The sequence below is a fragment of the Montipora capricornis genome, chromosome 14 (genome assembly GCF_036669925.1).
Source record: "Montipora capricornis isolate CH-2021 chromosome 14, ASM3666992v2, whole genome shotgun sequence".
NCBI classification, from domain to species: Eukaryota; Metazoa; Cnidaria; class Anthozoa; order Scleractinia; family Acroporidae; genus Montipora; species Montipora capricornis.
In genome coordinates, this window is record NC_090896.1 from 42,138,054 (window position 1) to 42,164,217 (window position 26,164).

At 40.0% G+C, this 26,164-nt stretch overlaps 1 protein-coding gene across 5 annotated transcripts; it reads right to left on the minus strand.

The window, feature by feature from the left end:
* Positions 1-6,168: 6,168 nt before the first annotated feature.
* On the minus strand, positions 6,169-24,659 carry LOC138032368 (uncharacterized). 5 transcript variants are annotated; one of them, XM_068880033.1, is made up of 11 exons: positions 24,520-24,659; positions 22,508-22,580; positions 19,852-19,933; positions 18,242-18,559; positions 15,438-15,719; positions 14,340-14,471; positions 13,130-13,255; positions 10,799-11,098; positions 8,989-9,290; positions 7,766-8,143; positions 6,169-6,724 (listed from the first exon to the last, which is right to left on the minus strand). In XM_068880033.1, exons 4-10 carry the CDS (start codon positions 18,545-18,547, stop codon positions 7,789-7,791), a joined length of 1,803 nt encoding a protein of 600 aa, XP_068736134.1. In that variant the 5' UTR covers positions 18,548-18,559; positions 19,852-19,933; positions 22,508-22,580; positions 24,520-24,659; the 3' UTR covers positions 6,169-6,724; positions 7,766-7,788. The 5 variants fall into 5 exon arrangements, with proteins under 5 accessions (XP_068736134.1, XP_068736131.1, XP_068736132.1 ...); XM_068880030.1 differs by lacking the exon at positions 24,520-24,659 and adding an exon at positions 24,263-24,415; XM_068880031.1 differs by lacking the exon at positions 6,169-6,724 and having other exon boundaries at positions 7,643-8,143.
* Positions 24,660-26,164: the final 1,505 nt, after the last annotated feature.

The following is a 26,164-nucleotide window of genomic DNA, read 5'->3' on the forward strand; positions in this document are numbered from 1 at the left end:
TCATATTTCGTAGAAGAAGTGACTTAGAATAACATTTGACGATAAAAACTTGCGACAAAACGTTGCTTAATAACATTGTAAAATTAAAAAAAGTTAAAAACGATAAAAAGCTATAAAGAGCTATAGCCACCCCATCCGTTTGCTCATACAACTGACCATCAAACTGAAAAAGCTGATTGGTTGTGGCAATTTCAAGCAACTTAACAAGCTGATCTTTTTGGAGGTAGGAGGGATCGTTTGAATGAGAGTCATTTTAAGATTCTGAGAAAGTGCCAAGGCAAATTTGATTGTTTAGTGTTTGAAATGCTTTATATTAAGAAATTCAAACCTAGTCTGAACGTGCAAACAGACTCCATGCGTGCGAAACTTTTTGTTTAACCCGAGAGGTTGACAGGCTTGTATGACTCCCTTGTAGGTGGTCTGGTTTCCTTTTCCGTTGTCATATGGACGCTCTTCTAGTAAGATTTCATTTAGCAATGTTTTTTCTTCTAGGAGACTTTAGATTTGGACCTTCATACTCTTGAGTGAGGTTTATTCTTCCAAGAAAATAGTTCGTCTTGATATGTTTTTAGTTTCTTGGTGTTGATTTTCTCTGCAGCAGGCCAGGGTTTTCGTTTGACGCTGGAGGCCGGACATTTCGTCCGGTGGTTTCCTATTCCATGTCCAGGACTTTGATGCCAAGATTTCAGGGGTTTGTTTTCTTTTTATTTTATCTTTATTATTATTTTATTATCAAAAATATTTTTACTTACTTTTTAAAGAGAATTTGAGTGAACTCCAGCCTTGCCTGGGAAACTGATTCTTGGGTTCTAGAAACACTGGAAACAGCATTTCTGAGTGTTCTATTTCAAAAATTTCCTTGGGATGGGGGGGGGGGGGAGGGGAGGGGCATGCCCACAGACCCCCCTAGTTAGCTGGCACCTTCGACGCCTGCAAGGTGCCTTGTGGCGCCCAAGTGTCACGTTCGGGGCTTTCAGAAATATGCCCACTACTTTCAAAACTCTCGAAAACTCTGTTTCTGTCCCGGGATCTTTTTGTTCTTGAGCGCCCGTTAAGGTTGTACCTTGTATCCGTGAGATAGCTGGCTTTCTAAAGGCTCGTTTACACAGAGCGATTTTATCGCGCGACAAGGGCTGTGATCGAACGGTGATTTTACGGCGACAGCAAATCGCGCGTGTGAACAGCCGGCGATTTCACTGCGATTTGTAGCGCGACAGATCGCAGCCTTCTCACCGCAAATTTGAACATACTCGAAATTTAGTGCAACTTTAATTTAAACGAGCCTTTAAGGCTTTGTTTGCCTTGTCTTTTTTCTGCGTTTCTTAGCAGATCTTTATGCTCTTTGGAGGGGTTTTTCTGTTTGTGCGATAATTTGTTTCGCTCATTCGTCTGAGACCCTTCTGACGTCTCCATCGTGTATTGGTTCGTGGCCATGAGGTAGGTTGGAGGTGTCTCAAATTTTAGGGATACTAAAAGGGGGTCCTAAAAATGTTTCGAGTAGCAAGTAGGGGTCCTCCCAATTGTTTAGATAGTAGATGATAATTTGACATCAGTCCCCCCCCCCCTCCCCCCTCCTCCAAACACGTTTTTGTGAACGCTCCATAACTTGGTCTCTGTTCGACTTAAAAGCATCAAACTTGGACAGATGGCCAATTTCATTGTTATCTTATATTTGATGATGTCAATTTCTTTAAGCCATCACTTGCCCCTCCCCCCAAACAATATGGTGTCACAATGGAACGGGGAAGGGGGAACGGGCAACGGGCAACGGGCAATGGGCAATTTCTAAAATAGGGAATTTCTAAAAGGGGGAATTACTAAAAGGAAGATTCTCTAAAAGGGGGAATATCTAAAATGGAGAATCTCCGAGACGGTTAAAATTTAGAGAGAACTGATCTGTTGATTTTAATAACATGCATCCGTTGGTACAATTCGCACAGATGTTAAAATATCTACGAAACAATGCTTCCATCATAAAGCTACGGACGAAATATACATATGAAGGAAACATAAAATACGGACGTTGTACAGCTGGAACGGGTTGCTTTAGCCGAAGTATACAGTAACAAAAAAAGACAAGTTTATCGCTTCAAAGTCAGAAAACATTGCTTATTATATTTTGAAAAAACGAAACGAGTCTTTCTATAGCAAGCACCTTTGACAATTCACCATTACAGTCGAGCTGCGTACGTAAAGCGTGACTAGTATCCGCAAGACTAATTTCATTTTCGATTCCACTGCTCAGATTTCCGCTTTATGTCCTTAATGTATTTGTGTGCGAGCGAACGGTGAAGTATCAATCAAAGTGAGTACCACACAATTAATGACTCGATAAGCTAACTAGAACTCGCGAGGCTGCTTTGGATTCTTCATATTATCATTTATAGAGCGTTTTTCATGTGACGTCACGGCGGCCATGTTGGTGTTCCAAAACAAAGAAACGGCGGCCATGATGGTGTACCATACAAATCCTCCGGGAATTGCATTGAATTTCTTTTTTGTTTCAGTATTCCAACATGCCTGCTGGTCACGTGATTGAAAACGCTCTGTGCTATAGGTGGTTTTCACTCGTGTGACTTGACAGCCATTTTGGTGTCCAAAACAATGCAAAATATTTGCGCAGAATTTGCACAAAAATAGAGTTCAGTCCCCAAGGAAGAGGATGTCTATTGCTCTAGTACACCAAAATGGCCGCTGTGACCTCACGTGAAAACCCAAAATCGCTACTGATGTTGGCCTGTGAACGCTTTGTCCTTCGCAAAGGCCACTCTTTCATTATACCGACTACCGGTGGAGAAAGAACGCCAAATAAGGCGATGGAAGCGAGCCGATCGATAAAGCCCAAGGCTTGTTCACAACCTTCACTATTGCGTCGTTTTATGGATACATAACCCTGAATAAATATACTGCATATGAGGCTTGCGACCGCAGTAAGTAGCTGACCGTGTATTGCCAGCTGCTGATAGATTTCCTATTGTTTTGACGCAGCGATACCTGAAAGCCGTTAATTTCATGCCCGGTGATTGGTGTTTGTCACACTTTCTTCGGACTTAACAAAGATCTCAGAGATCTCTCCCTCCCTCTCTTAGAGAGATTCCCCATTTTAGTAATTCCCCCGTTCCCGATTTAGAACCAGCCCTTTTGGAACCAAAACAATCAAGATCGTAATAGTACACAATAATAATTATAACCAAGAACCAGACGACTAACAGAATTTTTTTTTCAATTCATCATTAAAATTGCCAGATTTATTTCCTTGAATAAATCAATTTTATAACTAAGATCATTTTCAATTTAATTTACCAGAAAGCTAAGGTTACACTGCTGTAGCGAAAATAATATACTTGTAAACGCAAATGCTTTGACTAGCTGAAACTCGGTAGAAAACTCTTTTCCACAGGAAAATTAAGGACACCAAGTTGACAATATTGTTGGCCCAAACTATACACCTTACTTTCTTTATATACTTTTGTTTATTAGAAAGAGTAAAAATATTAAATAATGTTGAATATATGTCGTTCTGAACTTTTTTTTTGACTTAAGCAATTCTGTGATTGCATTTGACGTCAGGCGGCCATGTTGGTGAAAACTAGCAAAAAAGTCTTTTGGGAATTTGACTCTATTGTTATACAAAACTTGAGCTACATTATTTGTACTTTTTTGGCAGTATGACCGGCTTATTACGTGCTTGCAATCAAAGAATACGCAGCTGACATACCTACTGAATCTACATTTTTATAAAATAGCAGCAGAAAAGATTTTAACTAAATAATTATCGTCCGTCAATGGCTGCTCTTCATTCTTAGGAATGCCATGCATATTTTTCTAGAAAAATATTAAATACTATAAAGAGCTATTCTATAGCTTCTAAATAAATGTTTCTACATTAATTAATTAATTAAACTTTTTCTTATCATGAAATTAGCTGAGGGCCCTATATACACCCACATTAAATTTGCCTCAATAGGAAGTATACATGTGGTCTTAATGATCCAAATCTCAACTAGTTAAATACTAAATAACATATCATACTAAATATTATTTGATGAACTCGACACATGATGAAAATAGTAACCAAGAAATGAATCGTTTTAATTGACAACATGAAATGCTGAACAGCAAAGCACAAGACAGATCGATTTCTGATAAGCTGCAATTTTAGTAGGGCAACAGCAAATAAAATCACTTGAAATGCGAATGGGTTATGATTGCGCCCAATTCGCAGCCAATCACAAACAGAATGGCTCGCGCGTATTTAATTTTCCCGCGCTAAAAGCCGGGCCAGGCGCATTTGCCTCTAGTTGTGATTGGTGCGTTTGAAGCTCGATCTTTCTCGTTTCTAATTGGTTGAGTTTTTCAATTGCTAAGACTACGATCTAAAATTCGACACTCGACGAGAATCATCTCTTCCTATGACGCAATTAAAGGAGCAAATAAGTCTGACATGAAACGGGATCCTGTGCTCAGTGCATTTCACCTTAATTATTTGGTGCATAGCTTATCGTTTTTTTTTTTTGCTCTAAAAGATTCTGATATGATGATGTACTCTCATTCTCTTTCAAGGAAAGTCTTAAAATGAGAGATGTGATTTATACTTGCAATTGGGAGTTCAAATAAGTATCGAGAATGGCAATGCGTGTTAGCGAAAACACTTCAGTGGCATTGCCGCCAATTTCGCCCTCATAGAGTCTTAAACTCTCCCTTGATTATTAAGTGTTTATTTAGAATTCTCTTTACGGTGCTAGCGTTCGTTGGCTGACGTGCTGTAGTGTTAAAGGGGCTAGGTCACGCAATTTTAGGCAATTTCAGCACTGATCGAATGCTCATAGAATTAACTAAAATATCAAAATAACTGTTCAAAACTATAGAAGATCTCTAACAAAACGCAGGGAAGCCAAGAAGCGACAAGGATGGACAAAACTGGAGAGGATTGAAATGAATTGAATTTGGGTAAATTTGAAAAACGTCGGCCCACCGTTTTTCAAAATTACATCAGTCTATATTAAAATGTCATTTACAAAGCTGGAAAATCATTCTCAGTTGTTATGTGGCCGTGATTTTGAAAATGAAAGACTCTTGCTCTGCCAATTTGACGTTTAGAGCTCATAATTAACAAAATTAAACAAAATTACCTAAAATAGCGTGACCTAGCCCCTTTAAGCATATCTTGTTAGATCAAGTAAACCCAACATTTTGAAACACTTTCGCTGATTGGGTATCGGCCAATCGTTTAGCTGCACATTTAACACGATCACCCCACACGTATTGGCCAAGACTGACCAATAGCGTTGCAACGCTTGGCGAACGTACTACCTCTTCAGAATCGCAATGACAAGATAACTGACGTCTACCCCTCCCCTCCCCTCCCAAACTGTTTTTCTTACGCTTACTATCTAAGCCTTCTTGAACGCGACTGAGCTAATAAGCTTCTACAGACTTTAGCAAGAAAGTCAAACAAATGTTCCGTTTAGAAATTTGACTAACCTCCAGTCGTCGCCAGATCCAGTAAATCTACTACTACTCTCCCATTTTTCATTTCCTTTTTACCTCGCAATAGAAGCTGGGGACATAAAAGCCCATAAAGGCAAAGGTACCCCTTATTTTACGCATAAATAAAGCTTCCGTATTCTTGCTTCATGGTTTCTATGACGAGCGCACCAGTGGATTTCAGGTCGTTTCAACACGATCACTTTTATACCTATAAGTTGAGAGGTGACTCACCCGAAACGAATTTCAGGACCTGGATTCCGAAATCCCGGGATTCGATTTCGTAATTCCGTATCCCAATATTCCTGATGAGAATGAAATACCTATGAGGCCAACTTCCAAACGAAATAATACGCGAATTCATGCTGGAGTCCAAGTGAGGCCATAAGTGCAACCGGCAGCGAAGACTCAAGTCAATTTGAGACTTACTTGCCGCCTTATCGTAAGTACGCATTCGAAACTAGACTTGAGGTCGTACCTCAGCTTCTCTGAAGATACCTCGTTTTTAAGGTTACAAAGTAAAGTACCCCAACTCAAACAAATCCCGTTCACATTCAAATCACAACTACAGAACACTTAAAGCACCCTTTCGGCCCTAGCATGAACAAAAATCAGAGGAACTGAGTCGACGTTTAGGGGAAGAATTGACACTTTTCTTTGTTTGTTTGTTTTTTTTCTTTTCCTGAAACAAAATACTTGAATTATCCCGTTAAACTCGACTATTCTCTTTTGCTCTTGGACATTTCAAGCAATGAAGACATCCGCTTTTCCTGAAATTTATAATTACTGATATTCACGATAAATCCTGACTTAAAATAGTACAAAAATATCAAAACCGGTTTCCAATTAGTTTTCAAGATCCTGACATCTAAATATCTACAAAATTATTGTTTTCACTTTGTATCATGTTAAATACAGAATAACTTTTCCTTAATGAACACATTTAACTTTTGTTTTACTTCGAACTGTTACTTTCGGTATCCATATGATAAATAAGAATAACTATGCTTAACCAAAAAAATAAATCTTTCCCGTTGATTGACAGCATATGAATACAAAAGTTGGTTTTTCGCCTTAGCAAATATTGCACGTAAATATACATTCATTTCTTTAAAAAACTCAACATGCCGTACCTAAACGCAGCATTTCCTCAGTCTTCTAAATCATGTTTTGGTTCAGAGACTGTTAAATAACAATCTTTTTGACTTGATATCGCTATCTTGCTATCGCCCATTGCCTATTGAAGAAAAGAGCGACAATTTCTCCAGAAATGTTTGGGCCCCTGTTTCTTTTAATGACACTTGACCCCTCCCCCAAATCCCACTCACCCACCCACCCACATACACACACTTCGTTTAATTTTTGACCTGCCGCTTTCTATTGCAACTTGTATTCTGCACAAAATAAATTCCTTAGGGCCAATTTACACGATACGATTTTGTCGCATGCGACAAGCTCACGACAGGCCTACGACATTACTTACGATTGTCGCAGCGTTTTAAAACATGTTTTAAAATGCTACGACATTTTTTCTGACGTACACAACAACCGTAAATCATGTCGTGGGCCTGTCGTAAGCCGATGTCGCATGCGACAAAATCGTACCGTGTAAATCGGCCCTTAGTGATGCAACCCCTTCCTAACAAGAATCGTGGATCCACCCCTGATACCGGTTTCCATCGTTTACGGAAATCGGCTAGACGCACGCGTTAAAATTTTTTAAAAAATCCCGGGGGAGCATGCCCCCCAGATCCCCTAGAAACGTTTTCATTGTTTTGGAAAACCGTACATGATTTATCCTAGATCCGTTCATGATATATTTAATCACATAGGACGGTCAGGCAGGGGTTTATTCAGCACAATGACTCCGTGGGCGGTTCTAAATTAAGTGACAGAAATCCAAACCCGAAATTAGTACTTTGTTAGTTTCGCCAATCACAATTGACGACTATGATCAAACGAGCCATTCAATGCAAGACAAACACAGCCAGCGCAAAGCGAAGCGAATCACATGTCACAAACTCACATTGAGTTCGGTTTTGTCGCTGTCTGATTGGATAAAAGCGTGGCATGTCGCGGGGATTTCAAGCCAATCACTTAGCGTCACAAGCTAAACAAAACAATGGCAAAAATGCTTGTAACACGCAATTGAAGACAGCACTATTTCATATATAAATTAATGTAAGCTAAATAAGCGTTGAATCTACCTTTTCTTCAAAAAACAGTAAAAATGCTATTTAACTGAATGCTCTACTCGACAAGTACAAAACACTGTTACCGTTGAAACACGAATCAGCTCTCTTAACGCATGCCCATTCCACCAGACATGAACGTCATCGTGTCTCCCTGTCCACTTGTAGACAATGTTGACTGCGTGTTGCTGTTGCTGGATACAGAGGTAACCGCTGGAGGCCAGGGATCTGCAGTGGGTCTCAACCCAGATGACATGGAAACCTGCGTCGAGTCAGGGTACTGCACTTGCTCTGAAGTGGATTGCCAGGACCGCTGGAAGCCTCCCATTTGTTGCTGAGGTGGCCAGAAGTCAGTTGGTGGCGAGCGCATTCCGTTGCCCGTGGGAGATGAGTAACGCCGCTGACCTCTAATGGGGAAACCTTGATGCTTTGGCGACCAGGGCTCAAAAGGTGAAGATGGAGGTCTAGGAAAGATATGTATTTAGTTTATTAGCTGACATAAGCGTTATAAGTAACGGCTTGAAGTTTACACTCATTGAGAAATTAAACTTAAAACGAAAAAAAAAAAAAAAAAGGTTTTTTTTATGTATGGTACGATTTGCCTCCGCGACTTCAGATAGATCTTAACCGAGTAAATGATTAAAAAGTTAAAAAGTCAGTTTATGCCGCACGACTTAATTAAACATCCACTCCTTCAGCTTAAGGAGGCTCAAACCAGTTTTAACTGTTTTCAACAAACCACTGCCTCACATTACGGCAACTTTATTGTACCATTTTAAACACCCATAATTGCTTAAAAAGCTACATTCTATGTGATATAATAGGTTACCATGGCAACACAATAGGCCTCTCATGACACCCGCCACTACGGTATTTCGGGCCAATTATCTTACTAGCCGTACCCAACAGTGTTTAGTTCAATGCAGCAAGTCTTCTTGTCTTCCTGTGCTGTCTGGTGTCCCTCAAGGAAGCATCTTCGGACCTTTGCTGTTTCTAGTGTACGTGAATGATCTACCCTTTGTAGTGGACAACAACATCGCGCTGTTTGCTGACGACTCAAAATGCTCAAAGGTGATGAACAGTTCACAGGATGCTCAGACACTTGAAGATGATCTCCACAGCCTTACTCAGTGGAGTAAAAAATTATGTTACTTATTTTATTATTATTTTTATTTACTTTGAAGAGAGATTCATCATCATTAGCCTGCTAATGTTCTTATTCCCCACCATTTCACAGAAAGAGGTGATCACTAGCAAAACTGGAATAGTTTAGAAATTTTGGGTTATGAAAAAGAAAGGATTTCTTTACCCATAATTCTGCAAACCACGCGTACTGTCGTCCAAGGGTTTATCGGGTAATCCCGTGGGTCGCGGTCCCTGTCGCCGACCACCCAGGCTACCCATTCCAAAAGTGGCTCGAGTATCCAATTGACCTTCTCCTGGAATCTCCTCGGACGAACTGGAGCCCGAACGCACAGAAGAGAGACTGCCGGCCGAGGAAAGCCTACCGGGGGACTGGTTGGAGCCATAAAAGTTGTCCCATGGTTGACCAGGGCTTTGGCTTCGTTTCCAGTCCTCGGACATTTGCCGACCATATCGACCATAACTGCCCTGAAATGACAGATGAATTCTATTTAAAGACGGAAGAGTAAATAACCGATGATATTTCTACCGAACGGCCCTCCACAAATTAAATAAAATCAACCAAACCATATCATCAAATGTTGCTTTTGGGAAAAATGGAAAACCGAGGAACCTGGAGTCTTAACCTCTTGCAGCAAGGCCAAGAAGCAGCAAACTCTGTCCACATGTGGCGTCATCCAGAATCTGAATGCGTGCCAAATGGATGGGAGGCTAGTGTTTCTACGGCACGAGCCATCCCTGCTAAAGTACGGGTTTTTACACGAGACCGGAACAAACTCAGCATGAACTTCTACCGGTATGAAACTTTTGCAGCCGTTTACATGAAACCGGGAAGAAATGCTTTGTGCTTGGTTACGGGACGAAATGATATCCTTTGTGCAATAAATATATCGCTGACAAAAAAAAAAAACAAACAGGCTTAAAATTTGTGGACTCTTGGTCTGAGATTCGTTGTCACTTACATGAAAACGGTACGAACTCCGAATGGTACGAGAGTTTCTCGTCTCGGTCGAAGTTCGCCCCGGTCTCATGTTAATATCCCCTTTTAGACCCTTATTTTACGGGACCGGTACGAACTCAGGTTGAAGGACAAAAAAAAAAAAAAAAAAAAAAAAAAAAAACGATTTAAGGCCATAGATACATGATACTGTAAAGCATGAAAGACACTCCATCAGATACTTGGGCCCATTGTCATGGTCCAAGTTGTCAAGCTCTGAGAGAAGTGCACCAACTCTGTAAAACTTCCAACGAATGATAAATTGTACAGATATATCTGCATTTGACAACAGAGGCTATGACTCTTGCTATTATGTAATACCTGATATGATATGTGAATTTTCATGTGATGAATGTTTTGAATTTTACATGATTAAAGTTATATGAATTGTAAATATTCTTAGGAACTTTAGATTCTTAAGTCATGATTATGATAATTTTATGTTATTTAAGCTAGCTTTGTTTTAGTGTCCCCAATTACTACTGTAATGTCCTAACTGGGGACAACTTCAGAATCGGTACAAAAATCGTTACAACTTCAGATCGGTCTCCACATAAATGTTTGTTTCTGTTTACAGAAAAGTCATCTGATGCCGGTTTCTCTCATTCCGGTTGCTAAACCAACACGAATGACTCGGACCCGCGATCTGAAGTCGGACCATATAAACACGAACTGATTTGAGACCGGTCGCAGAAAAGTCGAGATCATTGTTTTGAGAATGCGCAAGATGGCGGATAACAAGAAAGAGTCCAAAGGGACCGCCCACAAGTCTAGTGCTGGGATCATGTAAACTTAATCGTACCGGCCTGAGTCATACCAGTCAGAGTAGTCAGGCCTAGAATGTTGAAGAGGATGACTAAAAACAGGTATTTAAAAAAAAAAAAAAACCGGGGAGCTGTTACCCGGAAAGCACGCTTCAATACTCATTTCTTATGCCGCCTATCTATTTGCCTTGCTGGTCACCCTATTTTCTCCTCACCTGCTGGTACTGCCACGGTTTCCCGGTTCCATCTCCATGCTTTCCGGGACCAGTTTTTTTGCCCTCGGGAAGAGGTCCAGCAGGGAACTTTGAATGAGCATTGCCTTGAAGCAACGTCTCATTAATGTACTGGGGGGCTGTATTTCCGTACAGTCTGCTGAGATTGTTCCCATGGGGAGGTCCCTGAATATCGTACACTGCAGTGGCGGCGGCGGCGGCGGCGGCGGCGGCGGAACTGCTGCCACCATCTTGTTTGAACCTTTGCTGCAAGAAGTAGATGTGTTCTCGGTACTTGTACACCTGAAAAGAAATAAATGCGAATTTGACGGTACAGGCGGTTTTAATTGAGTGCAAAGTCACATCACTGTGTTTTAAATTGTTGTGAATTGCTTCACAACTTGAGAAAATCGAAGGAAAAAAATCAAATACAGAAATAGAGATACATATCTACAAGAATAAATATAAAATGAATAGAAGGAAGCAAAAAGAGATAAAATGTATGTACTTGTAAATTGATATCACCAACCATTGAATGTCAAGGCCAGAAATGTACATTAAGAATATAACTAATGAAAGTAAGCCTCTTTAAATCGAAATGTCTTTAGCAGTTTCTTGAAAGTGTTGATGTTCGTGCATGTCTTCCGTTCTTTTGGTAACGTATTCCATAGTTTAGGTCCCCCATAGCCCAATGATCTTCCTCCAAAGGACTTCTGCTTGATAGCGGGGATCACAAAAGCATTAGGGAGCTTTAGCAACTACAACAGCGACGGCAAATAGAATGTCGAAAATTGGCATATTTAGCGGCAAAAACAATAGCTTTGCACGCCCTGCACGTGCGTTTTTCATTTTTGTCCATTTCTTTGCCGTCGTCGTTTCATTCTTGAGGGACTACCACATCATTATCGTGTTAAAATGCCTGCAACTGTAAATTGCAGCATTGTCATCTGTGTCCCTAGATATTTGTTGCAAACCAGCTGTTAGAACTTTGTAGTGAGTATGTTGACGTATGAACAGCCAGTGAAGTTGTTTAAGAACTGATCTTATGTGTTTATTTGACACGTTGAGAGATCTAGATGACGCGTGCAGAGAGATTCTGTCCTCTATAGTTAAGTGCTTTAGCGTTAACTCTGGCAGACCATAGAGAACTGCATTGCAATAATCATTTTTAGGGGTAATCATTGTGTGAACCATCGCCTTGGCTGCAGCCTCATCAATACAGCGTCTGATCTTGAACATATTTTTCAGAGTGTAGAAGCATTTCTTTGCGGCATTGCGTACATGTTGTTTTAAGGGTTTAATAAGTCACTCTCAAAGTCTACACCCAGAAGGCGAACATTGGTGAGATTAAATTCCTTGCTACCAACAGTGAGAAATTGTAGGTCCATTGGAGTACGGGTCGTCGAGGTCCATCTACTGCCATTATTTCAGTTTCACTGCATGTCGTTTAACTTCAACATCACGTTGGTTGCCATCCACTGTTTGATCTCAACAAGAAAATTTTTTATTTTATACTTGGTCATAGAAACAATGACAGTTTTTCATCCCTACGCGTCGTTATTGTCTTAAAATAAAAGAAAAGTTAGGTCAAGTTTCAAGTTAGCCGGGGCACCCAACGAGAATATTGTTCAGAACCACCTAAACATAGCATTGTCAAACGTATTTTAGTATTTAAACGGTAGATACAGGCATATTTTTATTCACTAGTTTTTTTTCATCTGTTCGGATTTTCTAGCTGAAAGTTATCTTTCCGAAATTACCTTTTCGAAATTTTCAGCCAGAAAAAAAATGCTCTCGAAAATTCTAGGTGACCTTTTTAGGGTACAAATCCGTTATGAGCAATTATACCATTTTTTACATGATTGTTCAAAAATCCTAGGACAGGCAGGCAAGCAAGAAATTTTACAACAAACGTTCCGAAAATTCTAGACCTCAAATCGTCTTCCAGACAGATGTTTTCCGAAAATTGACGTTGGGTGCCCCTGAGTTAGGTCAAGTTTATTAACAAATCAATATCAAATTAATATATACAGGACAACGCTAGTCAGCAAATAGCTAAAGCTAGTCTAAGCGGGTCTACTATGTTTACAGAGTAAATCTGAGTGTGAGTATTACATAAGTAAAGTGATAAAATAAATATATATGCACATTGAATACTAGGTATTAAAGACTAATAATTAATAAATAAATAAATAAATAAGGGAAATAAATAAAATTTTGGAGTTGTAAGCTTCTGCTTATGGGCTCCATTTACAGCGCAGTTCAATATCTTAACTTTTCAAAATAAAACACGTTGAAGCACTTAAAATACTGACTTCGCCAAAAGCTGTATACCTGTTCTTGCAAAGAGGAGATTCTAGATTGTGCATTCTCCAGGTCTCGCTTCAGTTTGTCTTTTAGCGAAAGTACCCGTTCTTTTTCCTTTCTCTCATTTAAGAACTCGTCGCGGTATGTTTCATTCTGAGTCATAAGAAAGAAAAACAGTTACAATTAGTTTGCGCCCAGAGGAACCTTTGTTGAAATTCCAGAAAGGTTTTCCTTCCCGAAAAAAAAAAGACAAAAAAAACTAAAAATGTTTTCAAGAGAAGAAAGAAAAAGATAGTCCAAGGTTCTTTGCAAATGAAGAATCTTCACCACCCTTATTGGGGAGAATAGATAGCTTTGAAAAAATATATATTAAAATGTAAATCGCACCTGCAGAGATTGGCAGAGCTATCGATTTCGTTCATTAAGTATGCAGATTGTGTACCAGCGCGACAATGAAGGCCTGGTTTTCACTAGCGACGTAGGCACAAGCGTAAGTAGTATATGCTAAGTGTAAACGCACGTCGACATAAGCATCAAAATTTACCACGGTATCCGCAATTTTGTTCAAATGCTCAAACGCAGGGAATCTGGAACGAGTTCTTTCATTGGCCGGACGTTGCAAATTTCCTTGTGCTTATGCTGTGTTTCGCTTTCACACAAAGCAAGCGAACGCAGGCATAAGCGTACGCATAAGGAAAAATGCGCTTATGCTTGCTCTAACCCCGTTTTCACGGTGAAGTAAGCGCTCTTATGCTTGTAATTGTGCTTGCGTCGCTTGTGAAAACCAGGCTTTAATAGACCAATTTCGATATATTAAAATTCAGTCCGAAACAAAAGGCATCATCTCGAGGCTCTCGGGAATAAACTCATACAAATCCTTATATTTATTCCCCAGAGCCTCGAGCTGATGCCTTTTGTTTCGGACTGAATTTTAATATATCGAAATTGGTCTATTGTCGCGGCTGTACTTAGGTTTTCCCGCAGCAAATGCGCACATTAAAATATGTCGATTAAGACAAAGGCCATTCACAGTACGGGTTACCACTCAATCCAGATACGAAGAGACAAAACTTCTGCCACACCACATTTTTCATTTTGCTTCCTAGATTGTCAGTGCGTTTGGAATCAAGTCTCAACTGTCTTTTCTCCTCGTAGAGTGACGGGAACATTAACGAGAAGGATTTATATTTTGGGTTTTCCCTATTCCTCTCAAATATGATTAACTAGAATCCTTCACCTGTCTCTGAAGTGTAATAACTTGCTCTATGCTTGGCAAGCCGTTTTCATGGATCAGTTTCTTAAGTCTTTTAAAGTCATCGATTTGATCCTCTTGATCGCAGTGATAACGGGCAAATTCTTCACTTTTTACCTGTTGGCGAGGAAAGGAGAGAGTATCAGCACACTCGCTTGATTGTCATGTTGAGGTAAATTTTTGAGCAATAAGACGTACGTTCGCCGCCAAAAGTTACATCATCATCAAAGATAGATAGACGATTTATTGATAAAATTCGTACATGGCAGCCCGCAGGCTGAACTGCCTATTAACATTAAAACTTACATCATCATCATCATTATCGGAATAATCATCTTCATTGTGTACGTCATCACACCTGCCCCGTTTGTGAGGCGCAAGAGACCTTTGTTACCGATACGGCGGCCATTTTGATTTCTTATGGATCCTCATATCAGAATTTGCCCCCTGAGGATCCCATAATTTCTTTTGAAACAATAGAAATCTAAATGGCCTCCGTGGCTGCAAAAAGGTCTTTTTCCAGGCACTTTTTCAATTTTGCAGCAATTTTAAATTCCAAGTACTCCAATGGACTTTTTCACTCTTTGAGAAAAAAGTTGAGCTCTTTTAAATTAGATATTTTGGACAGCGTTTGACCTCTTCCTTCTCATTTTGGTCAAGTTTAGAGCAAGATTTTGTCTTCGAGAACAGTTTTCATCAAACCGAGATTGTTTAAATGAAGACACAAGAAACTACTCGAAAAATGCGCCTGATTCAGAGTTGCATTTGATGTAAAGCAAGTTGACACCATGTCAGTCCAAAAAATGTATGAATTTGTATCTCTACGATCATTTCTGATAACGGGAGGCAAATTCTTTGGTAAGAAATAAATATACATATGAAGATCTCCAAGGGAATGTTTCAATTTTTTAGCAACTTTTGAGCACTACTTGTGAATTTCGAGAATTTTTATTTTTTTTAATGAGCATAATTCGAGCACTTTTGGCCATTTTGAAACACTTTTTCCTAGCGCAAGTAAGACAGGCCTAAACGTCTTCATTAACATTAAAGGATCGTAAAATCAATTGAACGAAGTCAACCTACTTGCAAAGACTTCATGTTCTTGGACAAGCTTTCCACATGTTGCCTCAAGGAGTTCTGTTCAGCAATGGAAGCGAGCTTTTCTTGTGTCTCTCTTTCTAACATCTCATGCGCCCGGTACAATACTTGATCAAACTCTTGCTTTTGTGTTTGTTCGTTTGTCTGGTACTGACTGATAGCTTCTTGTAGCTGTCGCTTTTCCTGTTGTAGTTTGTTTATTTGAGCGCGAAGGGCATTCTCCTCTTTGTTATGGCTATCCTGTAATTCCCTTAAGCTCTTTTCCAACTGAGGAAAAATCGTAGAGCGGTTTGAAAATTGAGTTTAGAAAGAGATTAAGTGATTGCGACGAAATCACAGGCCACTTTTTTCAGGGGCCACTTTTTCAGCAAATGAGAAACAACCACACCCAATCACCGCTGCCACACACATACATTTTTCTTAAGCTTTGAGGTTAACTGTGTTTGCCTCTAATTCTGATTGGTTAATCGTGCCATTTCTTCTTGTTAGGATTGGTCAGAGCAAGAGTCCATCATCCAAGAGAAATATCCACCCAAATTGGCCTAGTTCCCATCGGCGTCAGAAAAGTGTCTAGTTTTCAACTAAGTTTTGTGGGAAAATAAACAATAGACCAAGTCGGCTTACTCAATGTTGTACTCAATTCAAACCCTTTGGGAATAAAAAGTTTTGTTCCAGGTGTTTCTATATCATTGCAATGTGAATGCAAATTACAATGCAAATACAATACACAAAGAATTTTAACCCCAGGAGACTTGAATTGGGTATAACATTGAGTTAGCCGATTTGGGTCCTCTTCGCATAATCCCAGTCAACCGGGCTGGCTCGGTTACCGTGATGAAATTGGTTTCTGTTCATATGGGTTAGGAGTACCCAAGTAACTACCTCTCGTAACAGTAAAGGCCAAACAAAATCAACTCACGTATGACGCCGAGTTTCGCCGGGAATCCAACCCGGATCACATTATAAGAAGGAAAGGTATGATATGATAATTATGACAACTTTAGATATAAACAGGAGACTCATCAGACAACAGCTAAAAAGAAAGATCTGCAAAAGCTGCAATCAAAATTCTTGGGACACCCACAATGCAGAAAATATGCTCCCTGTAGTTTTTTGTTTCATTGTTTGTTTGCTTCTTTTTTTCAGACAACATATCAGGGCCGTAGCGAGAAGAAATATATGACTGAGGCAATGTCCGTGGTTAAATTCTCTTCGTAGGTATTTTAAGTGTTTATGATGAGTGGCGAGTACAGTAAGGGGCCCAATTCTCGGCCACGCCCAGTTCTCGGCCATTTTTTGTTCAACGTTTATTTTTTGCGCCGCAAATGAATCTGAATAAAACGCAATTGCTTTCAAAGATAGCTTGATTCCTTGCCTGTTGTCCTGCCGAGTTTTGAGTTTACAGCTACTATATACTGTGAGAAAGTCGAGGTGACACGAAGGAAGGTGAATTTGGTTTCCACGAAAACGTGTTTGCTTACGGCTACTCGAATTACATATCCGTATAGGAGACCCAAATGAGCCAATTCTTGGCATAAAGAACGTAGAGTGATAACGCTTTCAGTTAAATATAAACTTTTCCTGGCCTATTTTATTCCTTGACCTAAATTCACTCCTCAATATTTCCTTGGTACTTTTGCGTATTTGCCTATTCTCGGCCACCCTGCTCGCCGTCGACAACACTAAATTAAAAAGCGCTCATAGTTTTGTATGGAGTTTTCTTGTCAAATCATTTGTAAAAGTAAAGGTGTAATGGGGTGGCATGTTCTGACAGTAGATAAGAATTGAAACTATGAGTTCTGACTTACCGGACCCCGTTTTGAAACACCGAACTCTTTTTTTGCCTCGCATGCCATGGAGCAATTAAGAGAAAAACTAGGTGTGCAAAAAACTTTTTTTCTAACACGAAACAAAGCTCGTTAAGGATACTTTGTAGTCGAAATATCAAACACAAGCCTTATTAGTGACTTAACAACAAAAATTGGTGATAAAGCGTTGTTTATTCAGAGGAATCGAGGGCACTCTTTTGTGGCCGAGAACTGAGCCGCGCTGGCCGATAACTGGGCCCACGAACGACGCGTCCATTTTCGTTATTACTCGGGATCGGTACTCGGGAGAAAACAAGGTTGAGCAGTCGATAGCTTCACATGTAAACTGAATGCTGAAGCTAGTTGTCTTTAAAATTTCAAGTTCTTACGGCTATTCCAAGGTAAGAAATACAAGTTTACGTTTTTTGTGGCCGAGAACTGGGGCCCATACTGTACATTTGAAAGACAACTCTGGAATCACGCTCTATTTTAAAATTTCACGAAAAAAATGACTGAGGCAAGTGCCTGGGTTTGCCTCATACTGGCTACGGCCCTGCATACAATGTGGCAGGTACAAAACACAAGTCACAGGTCATTGTTTTGCCAATACAGAAACACTATCGTAAACATTCATAAAAGCTAAACTTAAGCCTAAAAACGTTTGCTTGGGCGTAATTAGGCCTAAGGTTAGCTTTTACGAATGTTTAGGATACTCTCTGTATTGGTAAAACAATGACCTGTGACCTGTGACCTGTGTTTTGTACCTGCCGCCTTGTATATTGGACGGAGAAGGGGAAACTGCATAAACGAGTTTGAAATAAGGCACTGCGTTTGGAAGTAACAGTGGAATCATCGATAATTACAAGTTTTGCATGACTGTCCTACGGAATTTTGACTACGATTGTAGAAACAAAATCTTGATAAAAATCATGAGGATCGCATGTTCATACATTTAAAGCGGCACTACGTTGCAACAATTACCTGAGACTTTTCCGTAAAAACTTTGCCCAAATCTTCTTTGACCAGCTTTAACTCTCCCTCCACGCTTTCAAACTTGGCCCTCGAAACTTGCTCTTCACTTGAGCAAATAATTCCGCTGCTATTCAGAACTGCCTTATCAGCACCTCCTTCGTTTTGCACGTTATTCACTAGTTCCAAAGTGCCGGCCGATTCATTAGGGCTACCATAGCCGTTCAAATCTTCAGTACCCACTTTGGAGCTGATGCAATTCAATCTGCTGTTATTCATGTCTGTAGCCGAGTCTCTTGAAGCTTTGTCTTCTTTCATAACATCAAGTTTCTGAACGAACGATAAACATAACACATCTTCGGTTTTAAATGCTCTCAATAGTGTCTTTGTATTGCAAAAACAACGGGCTATTTAAAACCAAGTGAAATTTTACCGCAATATCAATGAGTTTTACTAGTGATAATGTAAACACCAAGAAGTTGGAGTCCACGACATTTGGTTATCTGTACGAATCGGTCACGCTCTGCGCATGCGGCACGTGCCTTTAATATTTAAGCTTTTCTCAGGCTGCTAATTATAACGTCAAATGACCGATGTCAAGATTTCGTGAAAACTCTGCGCGATAGTATTTTCTTGGTTTTGGTTTTGTTTCGATTTCTTATCATTCCCCCAATTAAGCCTTTCACTCCCAATAGTGCCACTTACAAATTTCACCATATCTACGAATGCGATTTCACTTGTCACTGGGGGCCCCTCAGTCGGGTCTTATGCACCTATCAATGTTAAGCCCCAGGGAGGGGGGTCGGGCTAACCACGGGAGTTTGATCGTGAGGTGGGTCCCCAGGGTAGGGATTTTGATCATATGTGACGTCCCCAGGCTAGCGATTTTGATCGTACAAAGGACATTTTACCACCTTCACTTGCCACCGGGTAGACATTTTGACCAATTATTTTGTCCCACGGGTGGGGAATTTGAATTTTTTTTAAATGAAAATGTCAAAATCCTCACCCCATGCCCCCCTCCCCCCCTCCTCCCTGGGGCTTAACATTGATAAGTGCATTATTAAAAGGGTTGACATCGTTTTCACGTTGAGACCAAGGAAATTTAGACCAGTGCTAGTTCCCTGTCTTGGATTTCAAAACTAAAATCGTGTTCTGCATATATAATAAGTTCCACTTGCACGCTGAAATAGGTCAAGTCCGATATATCAACAAGCCAGTTCGGAGTTCAAGAAACGAATGTGCGCGTCGGGATAAAAAAATACATATAATTGTCTTTTTTGTTATGGTAAATAGCTGTAATAATTTTGCATTAGAAATATTTTTCTTTTTTTTTTTCTCTTTTTTCTTTAATCAATGCTAGCTTTTATCCCGACGCACACAGGTTTTTTTTTTCTTTTGAAACTCTGAACTTGCTTATCAGGCTGGCTACGAGGCTTTATGGTCAAATTTCACGAACCTCTCTATGTATGAGCCAAATCAACGTTATTAACATTATTGTTATCGGTATCGTTACGCCTACTATACCCCCCTCGCCGCCAACCCCTTCCTATAGAAGAAAGCACATACACGTCTATGGTATCTAGTTTTAAACTCGACCTTGACACAACAAAAAGACTTACTTGTGACGTCTCCAAGCAAGAGATTCTGTCTCTTCCGCACCTGGTTTGCTCGCAAAAAATTAGCGGAGATGAAGACTTTGTTCTACGAGAAATTGTGAAAAAGAAAAAGCAAGGGATTCATAATATAGAATGTAACTTCGATGTCAATGGGGTACCAGCCACTGAGCAATCTCAATATTATTACTTCTTTTTAATCTTACCACCGGCTCAAGCATTTTAAGAGTGTCCAATTAAGGTGAATGAGCTCCGAGTAGAACAGACAATCATAAAGCCGATTTCGTGCAGTTTCTTAACTGCCTTAAGACAACGCTATTTATAATTTAACAAAGACTTTAATCGCCAAAATCACAGCAACTACCCGGCTGAAAGCGTTCATGTGTCCGGTTAGCCCAGTTTTTGGAATGCCGTGCGGAAGGCCGAACCAACATTCAGGGCCTTAAAATAATTAATGGGAAAGCGGTCCCTTTGCAATCACATCCGCTAATGGTCAATCTCGTCCCCAGAGTCCGCTTTCTTTTGGTCAGCACCAAGAACACTGACTTTGGCCACAGTCTGTGTTCTGACCAAAAAAAGCGAACTCTCGGGAAGAGATTGGCTAATGGTAAGACAATGAAGTCTTATCGGATAAGGACTCATTGTAAACCGTAGACCTCCTTTCACACGATACCCTTCTCAGTCAAACAATGCCGGATGTCAAAGACCTCTCACCCTTCTCCGAAAATTGACTATTTTCACCATCCCATAATGCAAAAAAAAATATATTTTTTATTTATTTATTATTATTATTATTTTTTTTTTTTTTTTTTGGGGGGGGGGGGGGGTGGTGGGGGGGTGTTAAAAAAAAACAATACAAGTTATTTACACTTGCATGGGACTGTACCATTCAGTGAACTAAATATCGATTGTTTTAGTGCAACAATACCCCCCCCCCCTCAATCCCCCCCCCCCCCAAAAAAAAAACAGTGAACTGTATTATGGGATTGCTGAAATAAGCGAATAGAGTAGAATTCCCATTGTTGTGATCCATCCCTATAAAGGGCACGCTGTCAGTTGAACATTTCCTGTGTTGTGGGACACTTACCACCTGGGTGGTGAAAAGCAAACAAACAAAACTCAACTGAACTGAAAGAAAACAACAGGAAACATATTTCTTGTTGTGGTCTGATCTGTAACATAACTAGGGCCTTGCTTTTTTTTGTGACCCAGCATCCAAGGTTGAAGGTTGAAATTTCATTTATTTGACTGTTTATTTACTTATTCACGAATGCATTAGTTAATTTGTCAAACAAGGTCGTTGTTTCCTTTGATTCTATGATTTTTTTGTTATCAGCGAGATTTTAGAAAAATTAGCCATTTTTTCTTGTTTCCTTAAGGGTGTGAAAAACGCCTTTAGTGTTTCCCTTGATTTTTGGTTCACAACATCACTAGCTGCTGGGGAATTTCAGGGCCAATGAAACATTAAAAATCCCAGTTGGCATTTACAAGTGCAGCCGAGAAGTTGAACCGGGGACTAATTACCAAGATCAAGTCTAACCAGTAATTTAAACCCGTGATACCCTAAGGGCCCTGACCACTGGGCCACGCTGCCTGCATGCTGCAACAACACAAAGCCTTGGAAGGCTGACAGCTAAAGAGAGGACAAAAGATGCAGGTCATCTTTATCATGATACCACAGTTGGCTAAACAATCTGCAACATTTTGTGCCCAGGCAGTGGACTAGTAAAATAATCCAAAATAATAATTACAAGTAGTAATTACCACGAGTGAGTGGAATGCTGCCGAGAGGTAGCAAAATGGATCACATGCCATGCCCAGCAATAATGCCTTTGATCATGCGGGCACAACACAGACATACAGAAATACAGAAATCCATTCATCTAAAACATGGCTGCTCAGCAGCACTAATAATAATAATGACGATAACAACAATAACGGTAGATGCAGGAATGAAAGAAGACATTGTTAAGAAACTGGCTTCATATAATAATAATAATAATAATAATGTTATTATTATTATTATTATTATTATTATTATTATTATTATTATTATTATTATTATTATTATTATTATTATTATTATTATTATACAGGATAACCCCTTCAGTGTAATAAGCACTCGTCCTGTTATTAAATTAAGTAAAAATACAAAAAGTCTAAAACATAAAAAAACACCAAGAAAACTGTTACATGGCCGATATCAATAAAAGGAGATGTACATCTACACAAAATCATCTAATTGAGGAAAAAGCCTTTCGTGTCCCGTCAGAATTCAATAAAGGATTCCTTTGATAAATATGGCGAGGAAGACTGTCAAATTCCATTGCGCCTGTAAAATAAAAAGATCTCTTGGCGACCTCAAGGTTGACTTCTGTGACAAAATGTTGTAAAGATACATTGTTTCTGCAATATTCTTCCTAACTTTCTCACGAAGGTGAACAAATATTGAAGAAAATCTTGAAGATCATCAGGAGACCGCTAAATATAATCGTACAATTGTTGTTAACGGCTCAAAGTTCTCATCCCAGTATAAGCTGTAAACTAAACAATAGCGTTGGAGACTAAACTTTTGTAAACAAAATCTCGCGCCCAATATCAGCTCACACCAGCAAAAGAGACATTTAAAGGACAAAGAGAAACTATTTAACCACAAACTAACCTTGAGGCAATAACATCAAATTAATTCAGCATACATTGAACATGTCCAATTCTTGCAAAGGTAAACACAAACTCTGTTGATCAAAAACGAAACTTTAATGTTATCACACCAGATTGCCATTGTGAAGAGATAAAATGGCTGAAGTCTCGTGTGTGTTCGACCTTTTCGTCCAGGCTAATTGTTTTCACCTACTGTCGCAAACTACAATTGTAGTTCCTTATCTGTCAATCAAATTGACGGAAAGGAAGATCAACGTAAAAAGTGGGAAACTGCGGATCTCAATTTACATTCTCAAAACATGGGAGAGGGCCAGGAATATGAACATATTAAAGAAACGAGAAATTTATTGAAGCTCATAAGTAAGAGTTTCCTTCTGAAACACGGCAACCATAGAGCAAGTTGAGGTGTCAGATAAATTAATGATGTAAGATACGAGGATCGTGATTTTCGGTGACAGCAGAACGCAAGTTTGGCAGTCAAGTAACGCAAAGCTGGACTTTGCAGTTGTCTTTGCGGTTCACACAGTTTAATAATCATGTCAATATCGCACGCTGTTGAAAATGGAGAAAGAAATAGCTAATATAACAGAAAGCCAAGAAAACAATAGCGCAAATTCCAAGCCTGCAAAATGCCACTTAGCCAAAAACATATTTATCTTCGCGAAGCAAATATCACGATCGAACGGAGCACGATTCGATTGCGTTGGATATAACACCAGTGAGGGAAAATACCGAGTAATTGACATCCGAGCGACCCCGCGCAAGAAATTACCAAAATTTTGATTGAAAGCTGCGCGTAGAAAGTACAAACTGCAAGCGAGCAGACGACGAAAGCAAGCCCGTGCAAATTTCGCATCAAATTTCAGTGCAACCACCTCTTGCGAGCTCCATCGGAGCTAAATTCGAGGCAAAAATAGCTGCAAAAAGCATTGAGCTGAAAGCCGGTCAGCAATAGTGTGGTGAATATGAGCCAGAACACGGAAATCGGCTTCGGAAAGAGAAAATGATTGTAAACACAGCTCATAAAATGTACAAAGCGTGTTGCCTTGTCACAGTTCATTTGGCACGCGATCAGATTTTTGACAACAAAGCGAGGTGACCATCACGCGGACGAGCTGCGAAAAAAAAAAAAGTGTGAAGAAAATGCCCGGTAAAGCCTCGCAATTTTAACAATGATATCGGAAATGGCTCCTTTCTGAACGCACGAGCGACAGGTTACGCCTGGGCGATGAACCGTCGAAAGAGATTGCAAAACGCCTGAGTTCTGTGGAGCATATCGTAATTCGTTATTACGCTTAATTTACTTCAAATTTATACAAGTAATGTTGAAGAGGTCGACACGAAATGAAATGAATAAACCCAGTAATTAAGTACTAGAGAGTTAAATAGACAACAAGGGGGCGAAAGAGGTACCAATGAAGTTAGAAGCCATTTGATCCGAAATTTAATACCCTTCAAGCGAAATACAGTACACGGAAACAACGAACAAAATACTTACCAATCACGAATGCTATTTTCTCGTGCATGGCCTGTTTCCTGCGCTCGAGATTAAAGCGAATTTCGCAGCAGTTATTAAGTATCTCAGGCTAGTTGATTTAATACGAACAAGTAAGCTCGTCTCGAGAAATGAACCAGGCTCTCCTTCGGCAGTGCTTGGAAGCAAACGGCACAGATCCGATCAAGTAGGCGGGGAAAATTTGCAAACCAACCACGCAGAATTTGAATGTATAATTTGTTAAACAAAAAGCAAACTTACCCGGTTTGAAGCTAAAGAACTGTAAACAACACGTGGCAAACGTTTTTTGTGAGATGATGAGCTCCAGAGAGATACTGTTGGCCGGCCAAACAACATCAACAAAAGAACGGCTTAATTTCGTGAGTCATTCTTTAGGGGTATCAAATATAGCATGCGAGGACTTAAACATTACAAGTATGCTATTCTCCTATGCTTGGGTTTCAAGTTACAAGTACCCACCTCAACAAGGGTGCCCGTTCTAGGTTTGAATGCCTTACCTGAAACAAAGACCAGTTGTGTATAATTTTTATCCCCTTGGATTTGATGAAGTAACGTATTTGCGCTTCCACCCGAGCGATTTCCGAAGTTCTCCGACCTCGAAGTTGAAGAAAATTCCGGAAAATGTGCTCGATCTTGTTCCTCCCGCCAAGAAATTTGAAGATTTAATAAAACCTCGCGTAGAGTACCAAATTCGTGGAGCATAAAGAGTTAAAGACGCTGTTACACTGTGAAATGTTTAGTGCTACTTATCTCGCAATGTTTTGGCGACATTGTGGCGGGACAGGTTGCACGGAACATTTCAGAGAGTAATATACCCTGCAAAAGCCAAAATCGTTGCGATACAAGTTGCAAGAACAGTTGCCGAAAGTTGAATTAAGTTCTACTTTTCGGGCAATTTGTCTCGCAGCGATTTTGGCCTTTGCAGGGTATATTACACTGTAAAATGTTTCGTGTAAATTGTCCCGCCAAAATGTCACCAAAACACTGCGAGACCAGTTGCACTAAACATTTCACAGTGTAACAGCGCCTTAACGCACTCATAGTTATTTTCCCGCACAAGAAAGCTGTCTCAATTTATGAATTTGATCTCTGTGTTGATCCGGGGTGCTGCTCAAAGGCGTTTTACGCTTCCTTTCGAAAATCTCATTGTTTCAGCGCTGGAAATCACGGAAGCATTGATAACTGAGGAAGTCGAGAGTTGGACACGAATTAAAATAGACCGGAAGTGAAGAGGTCAGGAGGCCATGTGAAATTCCCCTTGGCTGAGCTGGTTCAGCGGATGTAGATAATGGAGTTCAAAATTTGCGTTTCATTTCCTCCTTAATTGACGAAAATCGCTAAGAAGAAACAAGCGAAGAATTCCTTTTTTCCTCCATGGGAAAAATGCGTGACTACATCGTCGTTTCCAGGGTCTCTCTTCTTTGACTCCATATTGTCGTTAGACAATGGAGGCAGAGAGGAGAGACACTGGGAACGAGGTTGGGTGACTAAGCATATCGTGAGGAAATACTGTTTTGTGATTGTCGACATATTTTTCTTTTTTTTTTTTTTTTTACGCAAGGGCCAGCTGAATAAAGTAGAAGTTCCGGATCTTGGGAGATCTAGCCAGCAAGTAATGCAAGGCTGGTTGTACGGCTGTGAGGATATGTACACATTTTGTTTTTCCAATATTTCGTCAGGCGCCGCGTGACAGTGCCTGGCCCCAGTCTATTAGAAACGCGTATGAGGTCACGAAATGTGCGGATGAGTTCCATGTCGTGAGGCGTGTGGTTATTGCTGGTCAAATTTTCAGGAACAGTTGTTTGTCTTAAAGAAGAAGTGAGTCTGTCAACTGGAACACAGAGGGAGCTTAAGCACGCGCGTTTTTTGAGACGCGCACGGCAATCGGAAGAGAGGTGTTTTCCCTTTTAAATTGTCTTCACACAACCACATTTACATTGCTTAGTACATTTTGTCGATTAGAGATGATTAGTATAAAAATATGGGGGACACCGCTATCCTGGCACTAGAAATGTTTTCTTCCGGTTGCCGTCCGAGTCTCAAAAACGCGCGTGCTTAAGCTCCATTGGTGTGCACGATTTTCATCCCACCCATTTACACACAAAGGTATAAACAAAAGAGAAGAATTGTAAATAGTATTTA

What these genes read in the sequence shown, in the direction of transcription:
- LOC138032368 (XM_068880033.1), bottom strand. Translation starts at nt 18,547, where the DNA reads ATGAAAGAAGACAAAGCTTCAAGAGACTCGGCTACAGACATGAATAAC. An exon ending in AGAACATGAAGTCTTTGCAA is followed by an intron (nt 14,472 to 15,437) that starts GTAGGTTGACTT and finishes CCTCGCCAACAG; the next exon opens with GTAAAAAGTGAAGAATTTGC. An exon ending in TTATTACACTTCAGAGACAG is followed by an intron (nt 13,256 to 14,339) that starts GTGAAGGATTCT and finishes CTTATGACTCAG; the next exon opens with AATGAAACATACCGCGACGA.